This window comes from Tinamus guttatus, unplaced genomic scaffold, assembly GCF_059628265.1.
Source record: "Tinamus guttatus ecotype Peru unplaced genomic scaffold, ASM5962826v1 Tinamus_guttatus_pri_ptg000367l, whole genome shotgun sequence".
Classification (NCBI taxonomy): Eukaryota; Metazoa; Chordata; class Aves; order Tinamiformes; family Tinamidae; genus Tinamus; species Tinamus guttatus.
The window spans coordinates 650070-673584 of NW_028288901.1; the positions used below are offsets into that span (position 1 = coordinate 650070).

Consider the following 23515-nt stretch of genomic DNA (forward strand, 5'->3'; position numbering starts at 1 on the left):
AAGTGCAAAGATGCAAAAGCAGTTTGTAGCGCATTAAAAACACTTGTGTAGCACGTGGAATATGTGTAGTGGGTATGAGGGCCTGCTGTATTTCCACGTGTGCACTACATCCATGCAGTATCTATATGCAGGGAGTAGTCATGCATAGGTGTGCCTACAGGAATTAAGACACTGAAACTGCAGTCTTCCTAGTGTTATAAAAAACTCAAATTCAAGGAACAGTGTTCAGCAACAAATTGCTGCAGGATCTGCTTGAACAGCCATGTTTTCTTTCTTTTGGTTACAGTCTGTAACGATGACTGCAATAACTTCAGCAAAAGGAAATACAGAAGTGGTCAGTGCCAGAAGGACAGAATCACACGATATCCCAGATATCATCAACCTCATCTGCAGAGCTACAAAACACACTTTTGGAAGGGTTAATGTCACATATCTTTTGTAAGTAACTATTTAGGTCTATTACACTACCATTCTTGCAGGAAACTGGAAGAAATTGTGTTATCCTTAAAAGAGCAGATGAACATGAGCCTTGACACAGTGTAGTGATTTTTATTTATTAATTCTTATATAATTCATCAAAAGGAAAGAAAATCTGCTTCCATGTCGTTTCTGCTACAAATGTGTGTGACTGCTGACTTGGATCACTGGAAGCAGCGTTTGGTTCTATCCTACCTTGTTTTTTCTGGAAGTTCAGGGGAAATATTGCCTTGATGAACCCGTTAGATTCCAACATGTGCTGTCTGCTTCATCTCATTGAGGGCTTTTTGCCAGTGGGAGAGCACTAAAATAGAGGGGTGGGGGTTAGAGGGTTTGGTTGCTGTGTGGCCAGGACCCTCTGTTCTCTTTCCCTGCTTATGTCTAAACATTTCCCTTCTCTGCCAGTTTCCCCTTAAGGAGAGGAGTTGTTAGGGTTGGGTTTGGGTTTTTGGTTTTGTTTTTTTTCTTCTCTCTCCCCTCTTGTTCTGCCTTGAGAGAAAGACTCCTTCCATCTGCTGCGAAGTTTATGTTTCAATGTGCCTCCTCCTTTGTACTCTCCTACTACTGAGATATTTAATATCCCCCATGTTAGGACATTTGTATCCTAGCTTTCTGCAAGGATAAAAATCATTAGCAAAAGCAAGTTGTAGAAGCCTTCTGTATAATATGTGCCGTGCTAGAGGCTCTTTTCTGGAAGTCTAGATATATCTGGTTAAAAACCACAATCCTCCCCAAAAAGAGGAAAAAGAAGTCCACAAACCAAAAGCCTCAACATTTGTAACTTATGTTTACATCTGTGTGTTACATGTTAAGAACCCCGTTTGAAGAACAACCGAAGAGCCATATATGCAGTTAGAATTTAAAACAGTAAATTCATTGCAGTCTCTGTGCTGAAGGGAGAGGTGTTTTATGTTAGGTCTGAAAGATACAGGCTTGTGGGTTTATGAATGAAAGGATAAGTCTGAAATTGGAGGAGGGACTACAATGTTCTCTCAGAATAATACTTCTTAGTTCAGTACATTTTATTTGTACAAGGGCTTTTGGTTTATTCCCATTGTGAAATATAGTATACACATATGGACTCGCCTTTTATTCCAAGGTGCTATTGAAGCTGTGGCCCTAGAGGTACCTTTGCTTTGGAAATGGAGCTCTGGGCAGGCTGGCTGCTGCTTGGGAATGCACCCCGGGGCAACCCGAGGTCAGGTTTCAGCCTTCATCTGTGCAGGATTCGCTTGCAGTCTGTGCAAAACAAAGCAAAAATAGGACTATCTCAGCAATAAGATAGATATTTTATTGAAAGTAAGAGCTTGTTAAGAGCAAACTTATTTTTGAAGTTTTCTATTTAGCAAAATGCTATATAGTGTGAGTACCGTTGTTTTATAACTCATTAATTTCCCTGTTAGCATTTTTAAATGGTAGATATTTTTATTGATAGTGTACAGAACTTATTTTATATTTGCATTGTTTACTGAGATAGTATTTTGAGATGTGGACATACTCCATGGTACACACAATCTGCATGACAGAAGGAGAGAGGAAAGGAAACCACAGACAACTATTTTAATGTCATTATGCCCTTATGACAGCTTTTGTATCTGTTTTGAATAGTTCTAGAACATATCCTGGTTATTCAATGTAAAACTCTCCTACACATTTCTTAACGTAATTTCTTCAACTTCTGCATTTAAATTGTTTCAACAGAGAAAAATCAAATTTTGCTGTGACACTCAGCAATGAGAAGAAAGAGGCTATTGCCCATGCTTTGTTTCTGGACTATCCAAATTGGAATATCACTGATCAATCTGATTGGGAATCATTCTTACATGAAAACTACATTAACAACAAATGCACTGTAAGTAAACTTGGTAGTGTTAGTGGAATTTCACTGAAGGCCCAGGTATAAAAATAGGCTTAGGCATCCAAAATGTAATTTAGATACAATTTAAGCATTCAGATTCCTCACACAATTCTCAGTTGCTCAGAAGTTGATGCTTTTGCCACTAGAGTAACTTCAGGTCTCTGTCATTCTGACAGAGGCTTTTTGGGAAGTGCAGGTTCATTCCTTTGCTAGGCATGCTCAGGATGTGTCCAGTGTACTGTGACAGTACCAGGAGCAGCATGGATCATAGCTCTCACCAGTACTTTTCATTGAAAACCCTGTCCAGTTCTGGTATCATCTAACAGGAGATAGAGAGCTTGCCCTAAAGCTCTCCTCAGTGTAAGTACTTGAAATCCTCATTTCTCACCTTGTGGAATAAGAGTTGCTTTTTTATAAACGGAATACAAATTGAATGGGCTCAGGGAAAGAGCAAGGGATGGAACCCTTTTGGAAGGACAATGACTTACACTGGGCAGAGGGCCATGCTGCCAGGAGTGTCTTGCTTCTGGAGCTGCCTTGGCCAGGGCTGGTGCGGCGGTTGCCCACTCCATCCTGCGTGATGTCCATTTTCATACAGACTCCTCGGTCCCAGGTTTATGAATTTCCTTCCTTGAGCCTCCTTGCAGAGGAGAACTCCTCCTTGCAGAGGAGTTCAGCACACGAGCACTGCCCATCATTCAGTCCATCTGGGGACTGGATCTAGGATTGTTGCAAAAAAGATGGAAAATGTTCTCCATAAACACTCAAACCCTAGGCAGTATATGCCAAAATGATATACTGGCAGTATGGAAATTACATCTGCACAGTTTGTTCATCAGTTTTCCAGTGTTGTCCTGGATGGTATTAAACAACGGCTTGCAGGAAAACTGGCCAAGTCAGCAATTGCATTTGGAAATGCTGTATGTTCTGCTAAAAGAAATTGAAAATTATTACAACTAAGAAGAGTGTAGAAAAAACATGCTATTTTCTTATAATCTGTTTTCTTTGTCACTTGACAGCACTTTGTGCGCAGGCATATGGCAGGCACAAGCACTTCATTTATTGTGCAGCTGCAGCTGCCCGCGCTGGGTCGTGCTGTGCTGTCAGTTGTGGAAGCGCCTCCTCGGGCTGGGTGCTTGACAATATCCCTGGCAGTAAAGCTGCAGCTGACATCAGAGCGCAGGGGCACGCAGGGAGAAAAAGAAACAACAAAAAAAGAGAGCTTGAGCATGTCAATAGTTCCTGCTCATAAACAGGGGAGAAAGACCTTTCTGAATGTTAACAACGAGCAGAAGAACCCTTGTTTTTCTATAATACACTGTTTTTCTAAAATCTGTACTTACCATTCAGTAGATGTTTTATGCTTCTGCACCGGCAGAACAACCAAACATGTTCTGAGTTATAATTACGGGAGATACAGTCACTTCACTGCAAGTTAAATCCATGCCAACGTGCTCAACAAAACTGAGACCTTTCTGAAAATAGAGATTCTTCAAAGTGCAGTTGGCAAGTAGTGTCTGCAGAGCTCCGAAGTGATGAGTTGGCAAAGGGTCTAAATTATTAATTGAAACTATGAATTGAAATCATGAAACAGGATTGTCAGGTTACCAGTGCTATTCAGAGCTGGTTACAAGTCAAATTCTTGCCTCCTGGGACTCCTCTGGGACCTCAAGAAATCCCCCATTTTTTTTTCTCCTGCTTTCTCTTTCACATTTTACAAAAATACATAAGTCTGATATTTAGAAATGACTCTTCGTGTTTATTAATTACAACAGCCCGTTGTCTTTATACTGTACCATTACTGCAGATCTCTAGTAAAATCATCTTTGCTGTAAAATTGCCAAAATTCTGTGGTGACTCTAGCCATTACATTTAATTGATGATTAAACTATTCAAAAGATGGGAAGTTTTCCTATTTAAAATACATTTTGTGGAAATGCCTTGTCTACAGTTGGACCTGAATTGCCTCAACACTTGTAGTAAATATGCAAGAGAAAACAGATGAATTAATTAACAGCAGTTACTGTTCCAGTACAAGGGTATTCCTTTGCTGGAAAGAATATTTTCCAGGTTAACTGGAGTCTTTTAGTCTGCCCTGTTTCTGTCTAGAGATGTAATCGTGCCTAATGGTGTAATCTTAAGTTTTTCTTATTTTTCTTCCTTCTTTTAAGAAAATAGTTTTTGGAGTATGTGGAACTCTTTTAACCCAGAAAGAAAAAAAAAAAAGACTTTCTTCATCAGCAAAATGTTAAAATAAATGTTGCTAGGATTTAGCTGTTGAAATTAAATACCATTAATGTTGAATTAACACTGTTAACAAAAAAAAACAGTGATGCATGTAAAATGTACTCTAATGATAGTCAGCTGAGTGTAAATCATTATCAAAAATATTACAGAAGCACAAATCAGACCATTACACACATAGCTTTGCCTTACCCAGACACTTCTACCCATGTATGTGAAGCTACTCTTTTTGCATGCAGATTATATAGAATGAAAATAAATGAGCGTATGAACATTTGGGTTCACTTATTAAATACTGTATGCCTGGAGTTTAGATTCTCTTTCTTTACATTGCAGCCTTTGAACACATTATTCTTGCATCTTTTTGTGGCGAGAGAGGAATATGCAGCTGGATGTTCCCAAGAAATTGTTAGGTGAGTTAATATGTAACTTTCTGTAGGGGATCATGTACACTTTCCTCCCATCATTGGAGAGGCTATGGAATTAAAAATACCCAAGATAAACACTGAATCAGATTTAGCTGTCTCTCTAAACAGTCGCAGCAGGTAATAAAACGTAACCATGTATTAATCAAATACAGTCTCTCAGCTCTGAAACCAAAATGTTCCAGTTCTGAGTATATTTTCCAAACAGTGTTAAACATTAGCTGTATGTTTGCTGTAATTTTCCACAGAAATATCAGTACTGCAGTTGCAAGGTAGATTTTTTTTTTCAGAGTTGAAATTTAGGAAAAAGAAAGATCAAAATGTATGACTGAGGAGAAAGCTTTAAAAAGCTGTGGATGTTTCTGGAATAGGGTTGTTCATGTGTGGGTTTTTGTAGTTTGTTAGCTACAGATTAAATAGTAGAGGGACTATGAACTATATAGTACAAACAACACCATATAGCATTGTACTAGCTTAGCACTCGAACAAGTCTTTCTCAGCTTATTTGTTACAGCTCAACAACATCCCTTCATAAACAAATTACATTTAGTGCAGTTGCTGTCAAATTTACAGTTGCTCTGTAATGTCAAGCAAGCATGCCAGGTCAAAGATCTGCCAGCAGTTACCTGGCATCTTTATTTATTTTTTTTCCACCAGGGAGCTGATATAAAAAGGAGGAAGTATGAAATCTAAAGATTGTGAAATTAAATAGAAAAAAAAAAGGATAGGGAAAATAATAGTAAAAAATTCCCAACTTGTTTTTCATATGATCCTGTTTGTGACAAAATGTTTTTATTTTGAGCCATGTGAATTTATGAAAGAAGATTAGAGACACCGCTATTTATTTATTTATTTATTGCATTAAAAGACTTACTGTTGCACCCAATGTGTATAGTAATTGAAGACTCAATACAGTTATGTTATTTGTCCAGGACAATTTTTAATGTTGTACCAGAACTGCAATTTGTACTTCTCTTCATGCCAGCTGATGAGTATTTAGGTAAGAATTTAATACCATTTTATTCTTAAAATAATGAGAGCACTTTCAGATCTCATTAATATACACTGTGTTATTTTTTCATATACTAAGAACAGTCATCATTTTCTAAACATGCAGAAAATACAATCCTCAAGTACCCTTTAATGGTCATCCCCTGTGAAAGGTTTGTGTGGTCACAGCTTCCTTCCAGCAGCCCATTCAGCCATCTCTCCATTTCATATAATCCTTGAGCTCATAACTTTCTCCAGCAAATTTAAACAGAGGACTAGCGATCTCAGAAATAAATTGCCACAAGTTTTGTGAAGTTGTGGCTGAGCAGAGACAAGGGATTGAGATCAGTGCTCCCACTCTGACAGGTCACTCGGCCTATGTCCCCATACACTATATGGGGACACTTGTCCCCATACACCTGAACAGTCACATGTAACATTTACATTGCTCCTCTAAGTGGGTACATGGGGAGGAGAGGACTCTGGATTGGGAGAGGAGGAGTGCAGGAGATACAAAACTAGCCAAAGCTCGAAAGATGGAGAATGCACGATAGGAGGTAAGTCTTTATTAGCCTCACTGTTCAGAGAACAGTGTGTAACTTGGAAAATCAGGCTATTAAACCAAGCACTTGGCTATTAAATGGTTATTTTTTGCTTGGAGTTTTCCTTGAAATGAATGGGAACCTTTCCTCATATGTTGATTTCCAGTTAGCTTAAGTTTCAGGTCATGTTACACAATTCTCTCCCTAGTGGTAGGTCAGTTACAGAGAACAGTAACCGAATAAGAGTTTTTTGCTGAAACTGCCTTAACATCAAATCTCTTGACAGAGATTCTCCAGTGGAGTGGAGTGTTGGTCATGAGGCTGCCTTTTCTACAGGGATTTCATCCTGGCAATTTCTGGTTGCCTTGAAGCTCATTCAGGTTTCTCACAGCAAGCTGGGTGGGTTCTTACCTCTTGCTCCCACCTACTGATTCCTTGGAGAAGCTAAAAGAATTGACTAGATAATCATTAACAGGTTAATCCATTAACAGTTATTTCTAGTGCCATTTCAGCATCACTGAATAACTTAAAAACACGTAGAGCATTATGTCATCACGGATCTGAATTCCAAACTCCATTTTCCTCAATCAGTTTTGTTGATAATTTAAAAGTTTACCTAGTGCCATTTCTCTGTTGTTGCTAACAGATTTGTCATTTGCAGACCCAGCCTTGGGAAATATTTTTGAAGAAGTGACAGCTGTGCCAGGCTCCACGATGGATCCAAACTTTACTTTGCTTGTCTGCCACAGGCATCAGTATTGCCCACAGCTGTACGTTCGCAAAGCAAGGTAATGCAGTTTTGTTTGCCCTCCTCCTGTCCAGGTCCAGACTAGGTCCAGGTCAACTTAAAAAAAAGAAAAAACTCTTTTCTGATTTATCACTCAGCATCCTAGTTCAACTGCCATTTTTCCTGAGTAACTTAATTAAATAGTTGAACTTAATTAAATAGTTGATTTATAATTATGGTGTCTTTATTCAATTTCATCAGAAGCTTAACTGTATTTTTTTTGTAAAACTGTGATTTTATATAAAAACATTACAATTTTCAGCAGTGATGTTTATTCTATGAATGTATTGGTTTAAAAACATTGTTTATTATTTTACTGAATGAATTGGAGCTTTTTACTATAGTTTTCAGGTTTTCCAGGGCATGTTGTAACTAAATTATTATTTCTCTTGCTACATAATATTCTGGCCGGTTAAGCAAAGTCTAAAGAGAAGAGTTTATCATTTAAAGGAATCGTGTAGCAGTAGAAAATCTCTAATTTGAGTAGTCATTCAGACATGGAGAATAACCGTCCTGCTTTGCTACAGTTTCAGTATTTCGTACATCTTCTCCCACTAAGTTTCAGGGGAGCAGATCTGCTCCGTGTTCCTGAGGCAGCTTAAGAAAATAATGAGGTAACTTGTAGTACTACTGTACCTGCTTTTCTTTTTCTTTCATTTTTATCACCTATTTCAATGTGCGCAGTTTGGAACAAAGGCTTTTGTGATACGGTTTTACAAAGTGCTATTTAACACAGCCTTATTCTTATTTGGGGATTTTAGTCATAAATGGTGTTTAAAAAGTCAAGAAGTAAAAAAAATAACTTATCCTTTCCAGACTGAGAGGTGCAGGTTTCTCGGGCAGCCTTGCCTGCTGCTGTGTAGCTGCACAGTGACTGTTGCCACTGTCTTTCTTCCTGCCATTTGAAATCTGCTGCTTATGCCAAATCACAGCTTTCTGTGCTTGTGCCAGCATTGTGTCCACTAAACCAGAAATGCAGAGTTTTTCCCCTTATTTGGCCCTTGATTTTTTTCTGTGTAAATTGCTGCGCCACATGTTCTCTTCCCAGTAGTGCATTCAAAGAATATCCGTCACATTTTGGTTCACTCACGTGTCCCCTTCACACTGGGAAAAGTGCAAATAGGGAAGTATTTTATGTGATTATATTTTTCTTCTGTTCCGAATGCTTTTGGAGATATTTTTGCATAAGCCCTCCTACGACCTTCTGTAGTAGAATTATGAATAAAGAAGGGTTGCTACCACTGGCAGTGGAAGTTGGTAAGGTCTGTCAAGTCCCTCATTTTAGGGACAAGCACATCCTTGGTAGCTACATCATATCACACTGCTCTGTGGTTAATAACGTGATGCAGCCACCTGTCCCTCTGCGTGGTAAATTGGCTCTTAGCTTGGGGGGTAGTTGATGTTACTGTCCTGGACTGGCTTCTCACGCAATTCTGTCTCTCATACAGATGCTTTAGCCAATTTAACTTCCCCAAGCAAGCCTGAAACAGGTTAATAGACTGTGTTCTTTATCCATCAGTTTTTAGTTAACATTTATGATACTCTGAGACTCTCTTTTTTGAGCATTTTGAGTATAAGGACTGAGGTCTGACCTGGACCCTTTTACATAGTCCTGCTATTGCTCTGGACATTTCAGGGTGGTACAAAATCATTTGCATACTAATTAGACCTCCGCTTTTTAGGCTTTTTAAAAGTATTTCCTTTTCATTTTCTACCACCTATCAATATGTCAGGGAGCATTAATACTGCGGAATTATTAAGAAGTAAATTAATTCCCAAGGAATTAAAGATTTCCATATTCCTTGATTCTTCCCATTATGTTTGTTTTTTTATTATTTAATTTGAATCAGATTCGTGTGATGGCCGGTAGATATTAACAATAGAAGCTGTTTTTGCTGTAACTGGGAATGTCAAGAAGGCTCTTTCAGTATTACACAGAAGAGATATATTACACAGAAGAGATAGCACCTTGCCTGGGATCTTTTTGTGGCTAGTTATTAAAGCAAATCAGTGTTATTATTCATAAAAAAAAACAACAACAAAAAAACCCCCACTAAGCAGGAAACTGCTTAATTCTCTTAAATTTCACAGATTTCCTGATGTAAAATTCATGCTTAACTGTTGTCTATCACTAGATTCTTTGAGTCAGCTAAATTATATTTTCAGGGATGCTTTGCCTTTCCTTTTGCGCAGTCTTCACCTTTGTACTTCATTGGCATCCATAGTAACATTCACTGGAAACCCTTTAGAGACTTATCTATGAAAGCTGTCCCCAGCCACCTGCCTAGCAACATGTTCTGGGTCAATGATAGGAGATTAGGGTAATCTCTGCTCCCTCTTCCTTTACTTACAGGGGAAAAAATGTTGTCAATTGATAGTTTGCTTAACCATTATTTTCTGAAGTTTTCTATGTTGACCTTTAAAATGCAAAATAAATCCGTAGTGTGCCAGAACACAGTGCACTCAGCTTTTATATTTAAGTTTCTCATGGGTATATTCTCTTTATTTTTTTTGTTATCGTTTTTGTACCTCAGCGTGTACCTCAGTTTTTTCCCCTCAGCCTGGGAATTTGGCTGAATCTTTATATTATAAAGCTATTATGTTAAAAACAAACAAGCCAAAAAAACCCCACCACAACAAGAAGGAAACCAGCACTATGGTGGTGTTGAGGGAACTGCAGAAATAAAACCAGTCCTGCTCCTGCAGTCTGTAGTATGTGGGGAGGTGATGTGGAGTGTCATGTTGGCGCATACACTGGCAGAATACACCAGAATTCTCCTTATTTTGGAGGTGCTGAGCATATTATCTGTCGCAGCAAATAACACAGCTCAGTTACAATGCAGCCCCATTCCTTTACCACTAAATTACTTCAGCTTGTTAGAAGTTTCATAATACATTAACAAATTTGCTATCCTAATGAATTATGTTGAAGCAGTGAAGTTCTGATACTAGAAAGTCCTGCTACTGTTTTTCCCTTGAGATATTGCTTCAGAAGAAGACTACTGTTTTGATTTAAAATATAAAGTATTACAATTAATAGATTTTTTAAGAAGAATTCATTATCTTTGGAACTGCATTTTTGGGGGGGTTTTGAATAATTTCTATAGATAAGAGAGATATTTTCTATTTTAGGGTATTCTTTTTTCTTATATAATTTACTGCAATGATGACTCTTGCTAAAACTGGAAAAAAGCATGAAAAAGTGTAAACTTGTCAGCACTGAAGTTCTGAGTGCACAGTCACAATATTCATCTGTTGGATTCCCAAGCTGACCCTAACTTAAAAACTGTATGAAAGAATCTCATGGCTGCCCTTCAGAGAAAGAATTAAATTATTGAAAACTCCTGGCAGATGGAGCAGTCCTGTGACTGCAGATCCCCTAAGGGTCACAAGTTAAACATATATCCATTCTGCTAAAAAGGCTGTAAGACCATATGTAACAGATACTCACTGCAAGCTAAAACAGCCCTCCCTTACTGTCCATCCTGCCCAGCCAACCCGCCTGGTGCCCTAAACAAAAAGAGGTCAGTGCAACTGGATCACGAATGGAAGGGGGTCCCGGCGTTATCTGCAGGCTGCTCCTCAGCGGGGGGAGGAACAAGAGCAAGAGGAGAGCTTTCAAGCAGATGGCTGGAAAAACAAAAGAAAAAGAATATTTAAGAAGTATATAAGACCATCTGTAACAGATAATTATATAAGAATGTATAAGAACCAGATATATCGTATTATCTAGTGTATATTTTATATGCATTATAATGTATTTTATAATTTGTATAAAATATAAGAATATTAATGTCAGAATAAAAGGTGTCACTGGTCCCTAGGAGGAGGGTGATCTTGCTCTGAAGGCTGTGTTCATTCTGGTGTGTAGGAGCCGCAGAAAACATAAAGAAAACACTGAAATGTCCTTCAATGTTAGGTTGAAGTTTGTTAGTATTTAGGAACTCAGACTACTTTTTTGAAAGCCCGGTTGTCACTCAGGCTTCTTCAAAATCGAGAAAAGTACAAACAGCAAAAATTAAATCAATTAATTTTATTTTTTTCTGGACTGCTGCCTACAGAGAGCTAAGACTTCCAAATCATAGGTATAAGAATTCAGGTACATACACACCTGAGCAACAGGAGTCCGAAGCAAAATCCTGTTCTTCCTAGAACCCAGGGAAGTGTTAATAACATTCCTAGTTAGCTATCTTCAGAATAGCATGAGATTTTTATATATATGTATGTATTTTTTTAAAAAAAAGAGAATTATTTTAAAATAATTGCCAACATCTTATTTTAGGGAGGTTAAGAAAGGGCTGTTTCAGTCAAACGATAGTGGTGGTATGGAGTGATAGGCAGGTAAAGTTCTCATCATATTGGGAAGGGTTGCCCCTAGCTGCAGGACTTTGGGGACATTGTATTTTTAATCCTAAGAAATGTTATCATCCTTTCATGTGTCGGCCTCAGAGTGTGGCCTCCAGAGAACAGAAACACTTAAGATCTCCCAAGAACTATGGAGTCCTTTCTTTTTAAGGGGGAATTAAAAAAAATAAGTCTTAATGCCTGATTAATTTTATTCATGAGATAGTGAAAATGATGAAATCAAGTCAAAATTAAAAATTCATATTAGATCAAATTACACTTGAGAGGGAAAGAAAAAAAAAGTTTTGTTGTCTGTCTCGCAGTTTATAGTCAAATAAAGCATAGGAATCAGCCAAGGAAACAAAATGTGAGAATGCTTTGAAATTGAGCAGAATCTTGGAAAAAAATCATTTAAATCCAGGGAACAGCTGATTGTACAATATTAATACAACCAAAGCCCAAAGCTTATGATGATTGGCAAAAAAGAAAAAGGAAAAGCTCATAAGAGGGTTTAACCTCTCCCAGGTAGTGAAGGAGAGATTGTAGTAACGGCTCAGAGTTTTCAAACCATGAAGCCTCCAAGGGGATGGAAGTCCCTTTGGTTCTTTAGGAGATTTTTGCAGAAAAGGATTAACTGCTGTAGGGAAATGTGAGCCCTTTGCCACTAGAGGTCATTGGAGACCTTGCAACCAAATGTCCTATCGCCTCCTGACCGGAGCGTAAGCACCAATTCTGTTTTTATGACAAGTACTGCTGCAGAAAGCAGGGCCCAGCAGGGACTCCGGGAGGTCTCCCTGCTGAGCGGTGTGTGTGATAATTCCGTGCCAGAGCTCAGAGCCTCTTTGTTTAGGAAACTTTGCTTTGGTGTGCGGCAGGTTTCCAGTCCTGCTGCTGGAGCTCGTGGATCGGATTCCCTGCCGGCAGCAGGAGCCCTTTCTGCTTCCATAACTGACTGTTCCAGCTAGACGTGGGGGAAGAAATGAGCCTTGAAATATAAGCATGGCTAAATAGGGTTATAAATGTTAAAACCAAGAAGATGCCTGCTTCCAAGAGAGGGCTGCAGGCTGCGCTTCAGAACGCGGGCGGAGGATGGATGGAGGTTGTGACCCGCTGCAGCACCAGTGGCAGGAGCGCACCGTGATCGCAGGCTGAGCCCTGCTGTGGCGTCGTCCTCTCCCCCCTTTGATGGGCTGCACTGGCTGCTCCCCTCCCTTTAAATCCTCTCCCCCTCATCCTTCTCCTTCCAGATGTGTGAGATAGGTGAAATGACCAAAAGCAGCTTTAGTAGCAGCCTGTTTACGACATGGAAGAGAAAGCTGTTTTTTAAGTGTGTAGTCTAGTAGTAAAAGCCGTGCCTTCTTGGGATCTGCCACAGCCAGTATTTTCTACCTTTTTAATTAGACTTGGCCATTGGATTGCTGTTATTTGTTATGGTGTTTAGCTAGATAAAAAGAAATAAATAAATAAGGAAAATAAGAAAATAAAAATCCATGCAGTGGGGGACCTGCATGGGTATTAAATTTGGACTGACTAGAAATCGACTTTTACACAGACTTTTACCAGGGTGCTATGGAGGCAAGACAGGACTAGTGGAAGCAGTTAAAGGTTTGATGCTGCAGGTTCCCACGCATGCAGAGCCTCTTTCCTGAGGCCGAGGGATCCAATAATTGCACTTTGGCCCTTGTATCTCTTTTAACGGTGAAGCATTAACTTGGCCTTGCAGAGGCAGATCGACTCTGCTTCAGTCAGCTGCACTGCTGGGTGTGATAACAGTAATCTAACTAATAATTGTTATCAACCAATATTAATAAGCAAGATTTTAACCTGTATAATTGTAATCTACACAATATCTAAGCACACTTACTCCCATACAGGAGATCACCGTTTTGTTTTTTCTTTAAATAACTGATAATTAATTTAAATAATTTTCTAAATTGCACTGTTAAAGCTGTTTGAGGTCTTGACCAGCTTCAACCAACCAATAATTAAATGCACTGAATATAAATATTGTAAATGAGTCCAGGTTCATCTGGCTAAACTAAACGTCTTGTTTAGGATTGGGCAACCCTCTCATTTTGCTGTAGAAAGACAAACATCTCCATTGGGCCATGGAGCTCTTGGGTCAGTTGTGTTGCCACTGTCTCTGCTTTGGTGTTGAGGGTCCCAACAGAAGGTCAAGGGGTTGGGATCAGAAGTTTCTGATATTTCTCAGTATGGTACCACAACATAACGGCTGGACTGGGACCTACGAGTAGCAGAGCTTTAGGACATGACCAATCTCTTTCCTAGACTGGAAGACCATGATGATCTCATGCCAATCTTGGCACATCACAGCAAAACTCTGAAAGAAATCTATGGTGACTATTTCCTTGTTGACCTCTTAGAAACTCAAGATGAGGAAAATCAGGCTGTTGTTGGTGAGGTAAGTGCATCATGTACAGTGTTGTCTGCCCTCAGTGTTACTCATGTTGTGTGTGGATGGCAGCCCACAGCACAGCTCCCTTTTGAAAGGTGCAATCCACGATTTGGATGCGACAAGGCCCTCCATCATTTTCTTTGTGACTTTCTGTTCTTCAGGAGTGAGGTCTTCTGTTAAATAAATGAAACTGCAATTCTCAATAATTGGGTAGAGTTTTTTTTTCCAAATAATAGGAACAAGCCATCTTGAAATGACTCTGGAGCCATTTAAGACATTTTGCATTATAGATGACCAATTTTCATTCCCTGCAATATAAATATTGCATGTGAAGACTAGTAGCCAATAATATTTGCACAGTTTAAAACGCCCCAGATTTTTTTTTCCAGCTCCTGGCTCAGGAAACCAGGTTTTTGCTGAATTGAAAACAGAAACCCGAGAATTAATTTAAATAAGAAAGAAAGGTGTCAATGGTTTCCCTACTGAAAATACCTGTTAATATTTTTATGTGCTCATAATTGTGTGCAGTGTTATAAGTTGATGGGCAAAGCTACTTAATTCTGCAATTCTGCTTTCTGTTGCAAATGATTTTAGCAAACCTTAGCTTGTAATCACTACTATTGGAAGCCAAATGGGAAACCATCAAGCATTAGCGTAATAGCACAGCACAAATGGCAAATCTTGTAAATAATACATCTCTATTATACATTTATAGCTCCATATGAAACAAGCAAAAGGTGTTTCAGACCCTCATAGTTCAGACTTGCCGCTGCTGCTGCCGACTGGAAAGACGCCTCCACGTGAACCAAGATAGATGCCAATTTTCCCTGCAGAGAATGAGGCTGGCAACCTCTTTTTGCACATATGGTAGATGGATTGGTTAATCAGCCTCTGCTGAGCCTCGGGCCTAAAATTACATAGCAGCCAGACAACTGCAGCGACCCGGCTTTTGTTCAGTTACGCAAACAAACCATCACTTGTTGTTTGGGGAAAAAAATAAACTCTCTCTATATATTATTTTTATTGAAGCGCTGATGGCCTGATAAAACAGCTCTGCAAATCCAGCCTTTGGGTTTTCATTATGTTTATAAAGGGTGTTTTCATTATATGTATTTACGGAAAAAATTGACATTATTTTGTGTTTTATCAGAAAGTTGCATAAAGTACTAAAAATTCTTCTGGGCTGGCTTTAGGGGAAAAAACCCACAACATGATGGTTCTGGTTTGTCAGAGCCTGTTTTTGAGCAGGGTAACTTTCTGCAAAGTTTTAGTGACAGTCAAGCACAGTCGCGTGCCATTTCAGCAGTGTGGGGCTGTTACTGTTTTCATACTTCAAAGGATTTTTTTAAAGACTGGTTCTTTCAGATGCGGATATTTCTGGATACTTTCAGAACTTGAGAATATTTGTATTACTTATAACTACAGTATATAACACATACTTTGTACTATATTAGCTACCATTTTTAAATCATTTTATATTTTTTTGCGTTATTCATTCTCATTTTCTTTGGAAAATTCTCATAACTTACCAATTTTGTGTTCAGCTAAAGTGAGCTGCTCAACACTTGCACATAAAAATGTGATCTTGTTTTTATGTTTCAGGATGGTGGCATTGCAGTGGGATTCATGAGTTTATGCTCCACAGTAAATATTTCCTTGCTTCATGAGTGCTTTGATTTAGGACCCTTCCACGGGCTCTGTAAACCACATCCTGACGATATTCTGAAGATGCCACTGGAACCAAACTTTCAAGAAGGTATCTGTATTCTAAAATGCTGTATAGGTTTAAGGTACATTTATTTGGTTGCAATGAGGCATTAGTTTTTTAACGGGAAGAAAACACAAATGAATGCAACTGTTCTGGAGGTGGTAGCCTGTTATTTTTTTTTTTAATGCAAGAGCGAAATGTTGATAGCCGTGAGCTTTGACTGCGAAGCAGTTGCTGTTCCTGGGGAACTGGTGTATACAGGTTTGTCTGATTATAGGCTGTCCTTGGAACAGATGTATGGGATGAATATAGGTTTCAATTCTTGGAAAGCTAGAGCATTAGGTGTATTTCCCACTAGCTAGTACTATTGTGCTCTTAATTGAAGGTGTAATTTGGAATTTGTAATTTTGTTCTAACGTCTGTCAGTAGTTAAGCAGCTGAATAACTGTGGCTATTATGTTGTCCTCTTGACCCATGTCCTCTGGGCTTCCATGTGGTCCATTGTCCGCCTGCTACTTCAAGGCTACAAGACTTGGGAGAATCGGGAATGATCTTTGTTTTATTCTTCTTTACGGCATGATACGACCAGCCATCTACAGGCCATCTTACTGCAAATAACATATGTCACCTGTCTGTACAACAGAAGTCTAGTCTGTGATTTCTGTTATCATCCTCATTTTTCACTGTTGAAGAGGGTTGTTTTTGTCCAGAAGAACAATATTTTGCTACCTATTAATTAGCAGCAGTAGAATTAAAAGAAACACTGTTAGGTTTTTACATATCGACTTGTCTGAACACAAAGCATCAGGCAAAACAAGGCCACTGGACAGCCTCAGAGCAGCCGCCAGCTGCTGTCTGAGAGCTGGCAACCATGAAGCACAAAAGGGAAAGAAAGAAATCCCTTCTAGGTATTCCTGAGAGCTTCTACCCCCCTCCAAGGGAAAATCTTGCTAATAACAGATTAAGGAATCCTGCTCTCTTACCCTATGCCATCCCATGCTCCTGGAGATTCAGAATAGGTGGCAGACATCTGTTAGGAAAGTAAATAGGACAGAGAAGAACAATTGTTAAGATAGACTCTTACCTTCAGCAAACGACTCTGTCCTTATTTTCTGGCATTCTGGACTAGCCTCCCTTGTACCATTTAACAATGATTGAAAACATCCTACCTACACTAGAAAGTTTTGGAAATTTGGTTTAGTATTGGAACTTAATACAGAAAATGTGCTGAAAAGTATTAAATCTTTTTTAGTTTTAAAACTGAAAATGTTATCACTTAGTGTTTGGAATATCTAGTTAGTGCGAGAAGTGGAAGTGTGCATTTCTGATTATGATTCTTGTTTTACTGCTGCAGATCAGATCTGATCAGCAGGAAGTCTGGATGTGTATATGGACCTCATCTGTATTAGGATCTAGTAAGACCCACAGTCACTTATATTTTTTCTGTCCTTGTCCAAGGACCTCAAGATGTAGGCATGTATTTTATGACAAATTCTGTGTTGCACAACCTTTTAAGGAGTGTATTTTAATGAGTATATGGTTAGAGATTTTAACCATACATTTCTTAGGTCTTAATTCAGCAGGTCAAGGCAGGATCCCCTCCCTCAACCTGGTGGAGATGTCCAGACAGTGGGTTTACACATTTTGAACAATTACAACATTTTAAATTGTTGTTTGTCCACATTTTGATGTCTTGAAACGTTACCTCTGCCCAAGATAGACAGGAAGAAAACAAGAAAACTAAAGGCTGTGGTACTCAAATTATAAAGAAAGGCAAAAGAAAGAGGAAAAATCAAATATATGTTGTTATTACTTTCATTTCTAATACTGCTTGAATAAGGTAGATACTTTGTCACAGGTGATAGAAGTTTGTTATAGTTTGTTGAAAGCGCTTTATGTGATAGCTCTTTGTAAAAAAAGCTTTTCATTCTACTGGTAGGCATCTGAGTTAAGAAAAAAAGCCCATTTTTTTGAGCAGTTGAATAAAAGCCCTGTTTCCTTCTGCATGATTCAATTTTATTTTTTGCAGTTGACGTGACTTAAAGGTCATTTAACCAGTCATTCATAAAAAACTTCCAAGAGAAGAGTGATGTTTCATTTTCTGTTAAGAAAGGAAAAGAAAAAAAAGCCCATCATTTTAATAGAGATTTTCTGGAGCGGGGGGGAAGGAAAGAAAAAAGGAAAAAAAAAAAGTGTAGGTTCCTTCCTTTCTGACATTTTAATTTTCTTAAAAACATAGTTTGAAGAGGAAATGAGGTCTTGGTTTCATTAGTCTTAGATCCCATATGTAAATGTTGCCTCTTATTTAGTCCGTTTGCAAGTCCTTATGATAGTCAGAGTTTAATTGTGCTCATACTGCATAACATATACATGGTTATAGGGACGTTCTCCTCCTGACTGCCTCATTTCAGCAGCGTTGCTGTATTGGAAATTCACTTCCTAATTATCCCAATTGTCATGTAAAGTCGGTGACGCTTCCTAGACACCTCACGTCAGCAAAGGATACGGACCTGCTTTTCATGAATGTGGGGAATGAGATTGTAAAATGTAAAGCCGCATTCCTCTGTGGAAGAATTTTATGTTCCCGTATAAATAACCCTAGTACTGAGAATTTTTTAAGCTCTTTAGCTGGCTGTAACCCTTGTAATAGAGACCACAGGTTGATACTATTTTTCCTTTCAAAATGTAATACTGAATAATAATGAAAGTGTACACAAAAATCTGTGTTTAGCACAATATTGATATGCCACTTACATTTCATGGAAATTACAGTAATTTGGCTGTTACTCTATATGGTGTCATGAATTAGCAGCTAGAAAACACTGTGATGCAGTGAGAATGATTCAAGGGCTTTTCATCAGGCTTCACGTTGAACTGGCTTTTTGATCCTGCTGACTGCTGCCTCTGCTAACAACCCAGCAATCAGAGTTATTTTAATTTGCTCCTTTTTTTTTTTCTTCTCCATGTTCCTTATTAATTTAGGGCAATAATATTTATGTTCTTCCCAATCGCATGTGTGTAGCGTATATGTAAACAGTAATGCAGCTCTATTTGACAGTAGTGGATGCTGGAGCTATTAAGGGGCTTCATTTCAGTCTAAAGTCAGAAACAATATATCAATATTTACATGACAGCAAGGGGCTTGTATTAATTAACTTCTGACACCTGCAAGGCTGTTTATAATGAGAAATGTTGCTGGGTTAATCAAGACAACATATGATCATTTCTGTGAAGTCTCACATCTGTGATACCCCTAGAGAAGCTGTGATTTCTAACCCCTGAGTTTTTTCTTGCCCTGCACATTGCAGCTGCCTCCTTTCATACTAGCAGATTTTCAGATAAAAGATTTTCTTGAGAAATACTTTGGGCTGGAATATTTTAAACTTTTGAGCTTTTTAACTTTTTTTTTTTCAAATTCTTACGTTGCTGGAGATGCTCAATGAATTCTCTGCAGCAGTGATCTCAAGAGTTTATTGATTAAAACTTATTTTCACAGACTTTATGTATAAAAACAATGAAAAATATATGTTAAATTAGGAAAGTCATAATTTAAAGAATGGCAGAACTATTGAGGATGCATTCAGGTAAAAATACAGCAGCTGACACTTTGTTGGTAGTTTTCATGGTCATTTGGTGTAACATATAGGATTTGCTAGTATTTAAAGCTCTCTTGTCTAGGCTGATTTTCAAACTATTGGTCCCTAACATTAACTTTAAATGTGACCTTTACGGTGGGTTATTAGGCAACCTGTAGTTCTGAATATCCTTCCCTTTCACTGTCTTTAACGGAAATATCCATCACTGAAAATAATGAAGCTAATTTATCTCTGCTCTAGATTTGGCCCTAGCCAGGGAATGCAGTGGCAAAAAGTACATTTACATGAGTGTGTCATGGGACTCCCTAAATACACCTAAATACAGGTGTTTGCCTTTAAATGGCTTAAGTATTTAACCAGAAATGTGGTGTAAATACCTGTATATTGTATCTCATACATATATATCATGGCTGTTTATCACATCAGTCAATGACTAACTATAAAATGATGGATCCAATGGCTGCAAATAACTTCATCCTCTCACCTTAGTCATCTGTTTTGGCCACAATAATGTCATTACTGAGGTTAGGCTGAACACGGCTATGATGTTGCTGAGGATGGAAGGATGATCTGTTCCGCAGATTTAAAACCTGGCCTACCTTAACGTGATGATTCCAGCCAAATTAATGTTTAGGACGGTTTGCTTCACACCTTGGAGTTTCCATAAAATCTCTCAGGTCTAAACAGAGTATCCGAACATCATGAAAGCAGAAGCTGAGGATTTATTTAGACAAGATAAAGAAGGAAGTAAATTGAGAATGATTGATCAAGCAGTCTTTTATAAGAAATGAAGCAGGGATTAGAGAGGTTAGCCTAGCAGTTAAGAGAGGAATTTCAATCCCTGTTTCTCATCTCTATTTGCTCCTGAGAGTTTGGGTTCTGGCTTAGCCAAATTTCAGTCCTGGCAGGAGATTTACTTCTGAATCAAGAGCAGCATTCATTCTTGTGGCCATCAGAAAACAAATTAGAAGCAGATATTGGAACTACAGTATGTGTTAATACACTAATTACTGATTATTTTTATCCTGATAGGGTCAAAACTTGTTATGTATAATATGCTAGTTAGGAATTGCTTCCAAATTGTGTCCTGTTTAATTTTTATTTTAAAACTACTTCTCCAATTTTTGTCTTAAGGTCAAATAGATGAAATTCGAGCTAAGTAAACATCTCTTTTAACTATGGTTGTAAAAATGCTCTCAATAGAGGCTGTCTAGCACAAGTTTTATGATTCTGATGGCTAAGTTCACACTTCTAAACATGTCCCATGCATTTATTCTTTTTTACTACTCAGATGAAGATGAAAGCAAGCAAGAAAGTCAAGAAGCAGATTCCGCTTCTTCTCAAAACTTTGAATGTATTAGTGATGAAGATGCAGCTATTCAGGTAATACTCCCACATGCAGCAATGCTGATCTGCTCCTAAAACTAAATTGCAGCTGAGCTGGAGGTTGCCAGGACAAGCAGTGCTCTTGTTTCCCCTCCTGCACTGTCCCCTGCATGTGCCCACAGGTAGGTGCTGTTGATCAAAGAACTGGATCAGAAACTGCCCCAGAACACAGAACATGTTGGAAATGCAGCTTCAAGTGGGCTCTACTCTGAGCAGCTAGAGAAAGTGTTCCTCAGGAACAGGCTAGAGAGGAGTCTCTACTTTGAACGGAATTTTGTCTTACTGCGTTACGGATCACCACATCTGTTATCAACAGCAAGCTACCAAAGCTGTTAAAGGCAGCATGTTCCTTCTGCACTGCTTCTACTGGTTCCAAGAATTAAATATATAGCATAGGGACGGGTGTTATGGATCCACGTGGGGAAACCACATGGTGAGGGAATGGAGTAAAGGTTTCCAGGTTCCAGAGCAAGGGACACAAGCGCCATCCCTCACTGGGATCCTGCCCAAGGAATGTGTTACAAAGAACTCGAGGCCTTATGCTTAAGTGCTTCTAGATGGTTTTGCTGTCATCTTCAGAAGAAGTTGATTTTAAGCACCTTTTTTAACAATTGTAAGGTTGTTAAGCTTTTACTGTTTTACACAGATGGAACATTCAAAAACAGTATGAATCCAATCTCTAGAGGAAAAAAAATGGAGCCCTTCAGATGTGCGCATTGCAGTATTGCATGGAGAACGTCCCCTAGCTTTAAAATGTCTTTATCACTTTGTAAAAATATTGTCTAGACGGCCTCCAGCGAAGTAGATGTTATCACAGTCTAGACGTAGTTTGACAAATGTATGTGGTGAACCAGCTAGATGTGGCTCTTGAGAGAAGGGAGGCAGAGAATGGGCCAGGGCATAGGAGGAACACGGCTTCAGGCACCGTTTCCTTGCAGTCTACAAAAGGAAACGAGGCAACTGTTCTCATATTTGAAGTGTTCCTTAAAGTCCCAAACCATATTCTTAAGACAGAAAATCCTTTTTCCAAGCAAAAAAGTAAATTTTGCAACATCATGCTCTAAACCTCAATAGAAGTTGAAAACCTTGCAAAAGGATAGCCTAGTTGCTGAATAAATAAATAAATAAATAAAGTTAACTTAGAATATTTAAAGCAATCCTATGCAATAGGGCTGTGTTTAGAAACTGAATGCTGAAAGTGAATAACTGCATTCCTCTGCAAACTGAAAGTTAACTCTTAAATAATTCACTTCAAATCACATGAAGAAGACCTCTTCTCTGGTTCCTGGTAGTCAGAAACTTTGGCAGAGGGGCTGTCTTGCATTTTGCCACAGCCAGATAAGGGTAGAATCTGTAATTTTCTCTCCTCCTCCTTTTAAAACAGCTGTATGATTTCCCACCATATCCCATTTACTTTGGCTTTTGTATAAGGGAGTGTACTTTCATTCGCACTGGATCTGAAAGAAAATGTGAACTACCGACTGCTTTGGTACTGACTGTGAAATTTATTTTCATGCTTTAAAATGAAAGACACTATAAATTAAAATATTGTGATTCAGCATTTTTGTGTAGAAGAATCAGTTCTAAGTCAATACATTACTTGCTCGCTTTGCCCGTTTCTTTTTAAATGAGGCATATAATGCTTTGGATGAAGTTACTATTTCAGAGCTAAGCCGTGGAAGTTGTCCTAGTAAATCCCATAGACGGTGCTGTCAAAACAGGGCTTTTATTTTCTCCTGTATTTGTGTAACATCTGATGTGACTAGGGCTCATACAGCATTGTAAATCGTTAGCACCAAATCAGACATCGTTTTTGTAGGTATGAAAGGAGGATTTTTTTCTAAGCTCCTCTTCTGAAGCAGCAGACTTTATAAGTAAAAATATTAGTAGATAGGAGAGTAAATCTTCTGGTAGTGCTATGATCTGTGTATTCATAAAAGGTTAATTTATGTAATGACAAAACCATTCACTTAATTTATTTTGGATGCTTCATGAATCAGTGGAGAAAGTATCCCAAGAACCCTTAAATGGTTCTATCTGCCTTGTAGTCTCTCTTTCAGGGCTGTGACAAACTGCTCTGTCTTTCTTCCCATAACTATGCAATTGCATTTCCACAATATTCTCTGAATTGGTTCCATTCTCCTTAATGTAACATGCTTCAGTTTTCACATAGTTTCAATATACATCTGGAAAGAAAATGTTTATATTGCAAAGCATTTCTGGAAGATATGTATTTTACTGCCTCACAAAGCAATTCTAGTGAAAACTCTGAGCTCGTGGTTATATTGCTCTCCCGCAAGAATTGCTGTATTCTTTTAGGGCCATTTTAAACATACTGTTTCACAAGCAGGTAGATTTTACATTAAAAATTCCTCCTTAACCTTTGGTAGTTGTAAAGATGTGACAAAGGCAAAGTGTATCCCTGTGTGTCTGCTAGGAGATGGGAGTGATGCAAAACCTTTTCATGAAAGAATGAAAACATCTCTGAACCGTTGCTGGTGATCATTTGTCTCTTATTGTTACAGAAGGATGGAGGGAATGCTGTTTCCCATACTGAACTGCCATCAGATGATGTCAGTGGCAAAGATTTTAAATTTGCAGCAACACCTGTCTCTGAGACTGAAGAAGACGATGCTTTTCGACCTGTGTACAGAGGCACTTTCAATGCTTTCTGTATTCGTCTGTTTTGTATGGACAAGCAACATGAAAGTAGGCAAGTATGGATGGGCATATAGGCTTCTT

General features: G+C 38.5%; 1 protein-coding gene across 1 annotated transcript in view; it reads left to right on the forward strand.

The window, feature by feature from the left end:
- Positions 1-295: 295 nt before the first annotated feature.
- CFAP61 (cilia and flagella associated protein 61) overlaps positions 296-23515 on the forward strand; it is an 82816-nt gene continuing 59596 nt past the window's right edge. The window contains 9 exon segments of the mRNA XM_088530338.1: positions 296-438; positions 2179-2329; positions 4916-4992; positions 5937-6004; positions 7198-7324; positions 13957-14089; positions 15686-15839; positions 20679-20770; positions 23302-23486. Coding sequence (XP_088386464.1) covers positions 296-438; positions 2179-2329; positions 4916-4992; positions 5937-6004; positions 7198-7324; positions 13957-14089; positions 15686-15839; positions 20679-20770; positions 23302-23486 — 1130 coding nt within the window.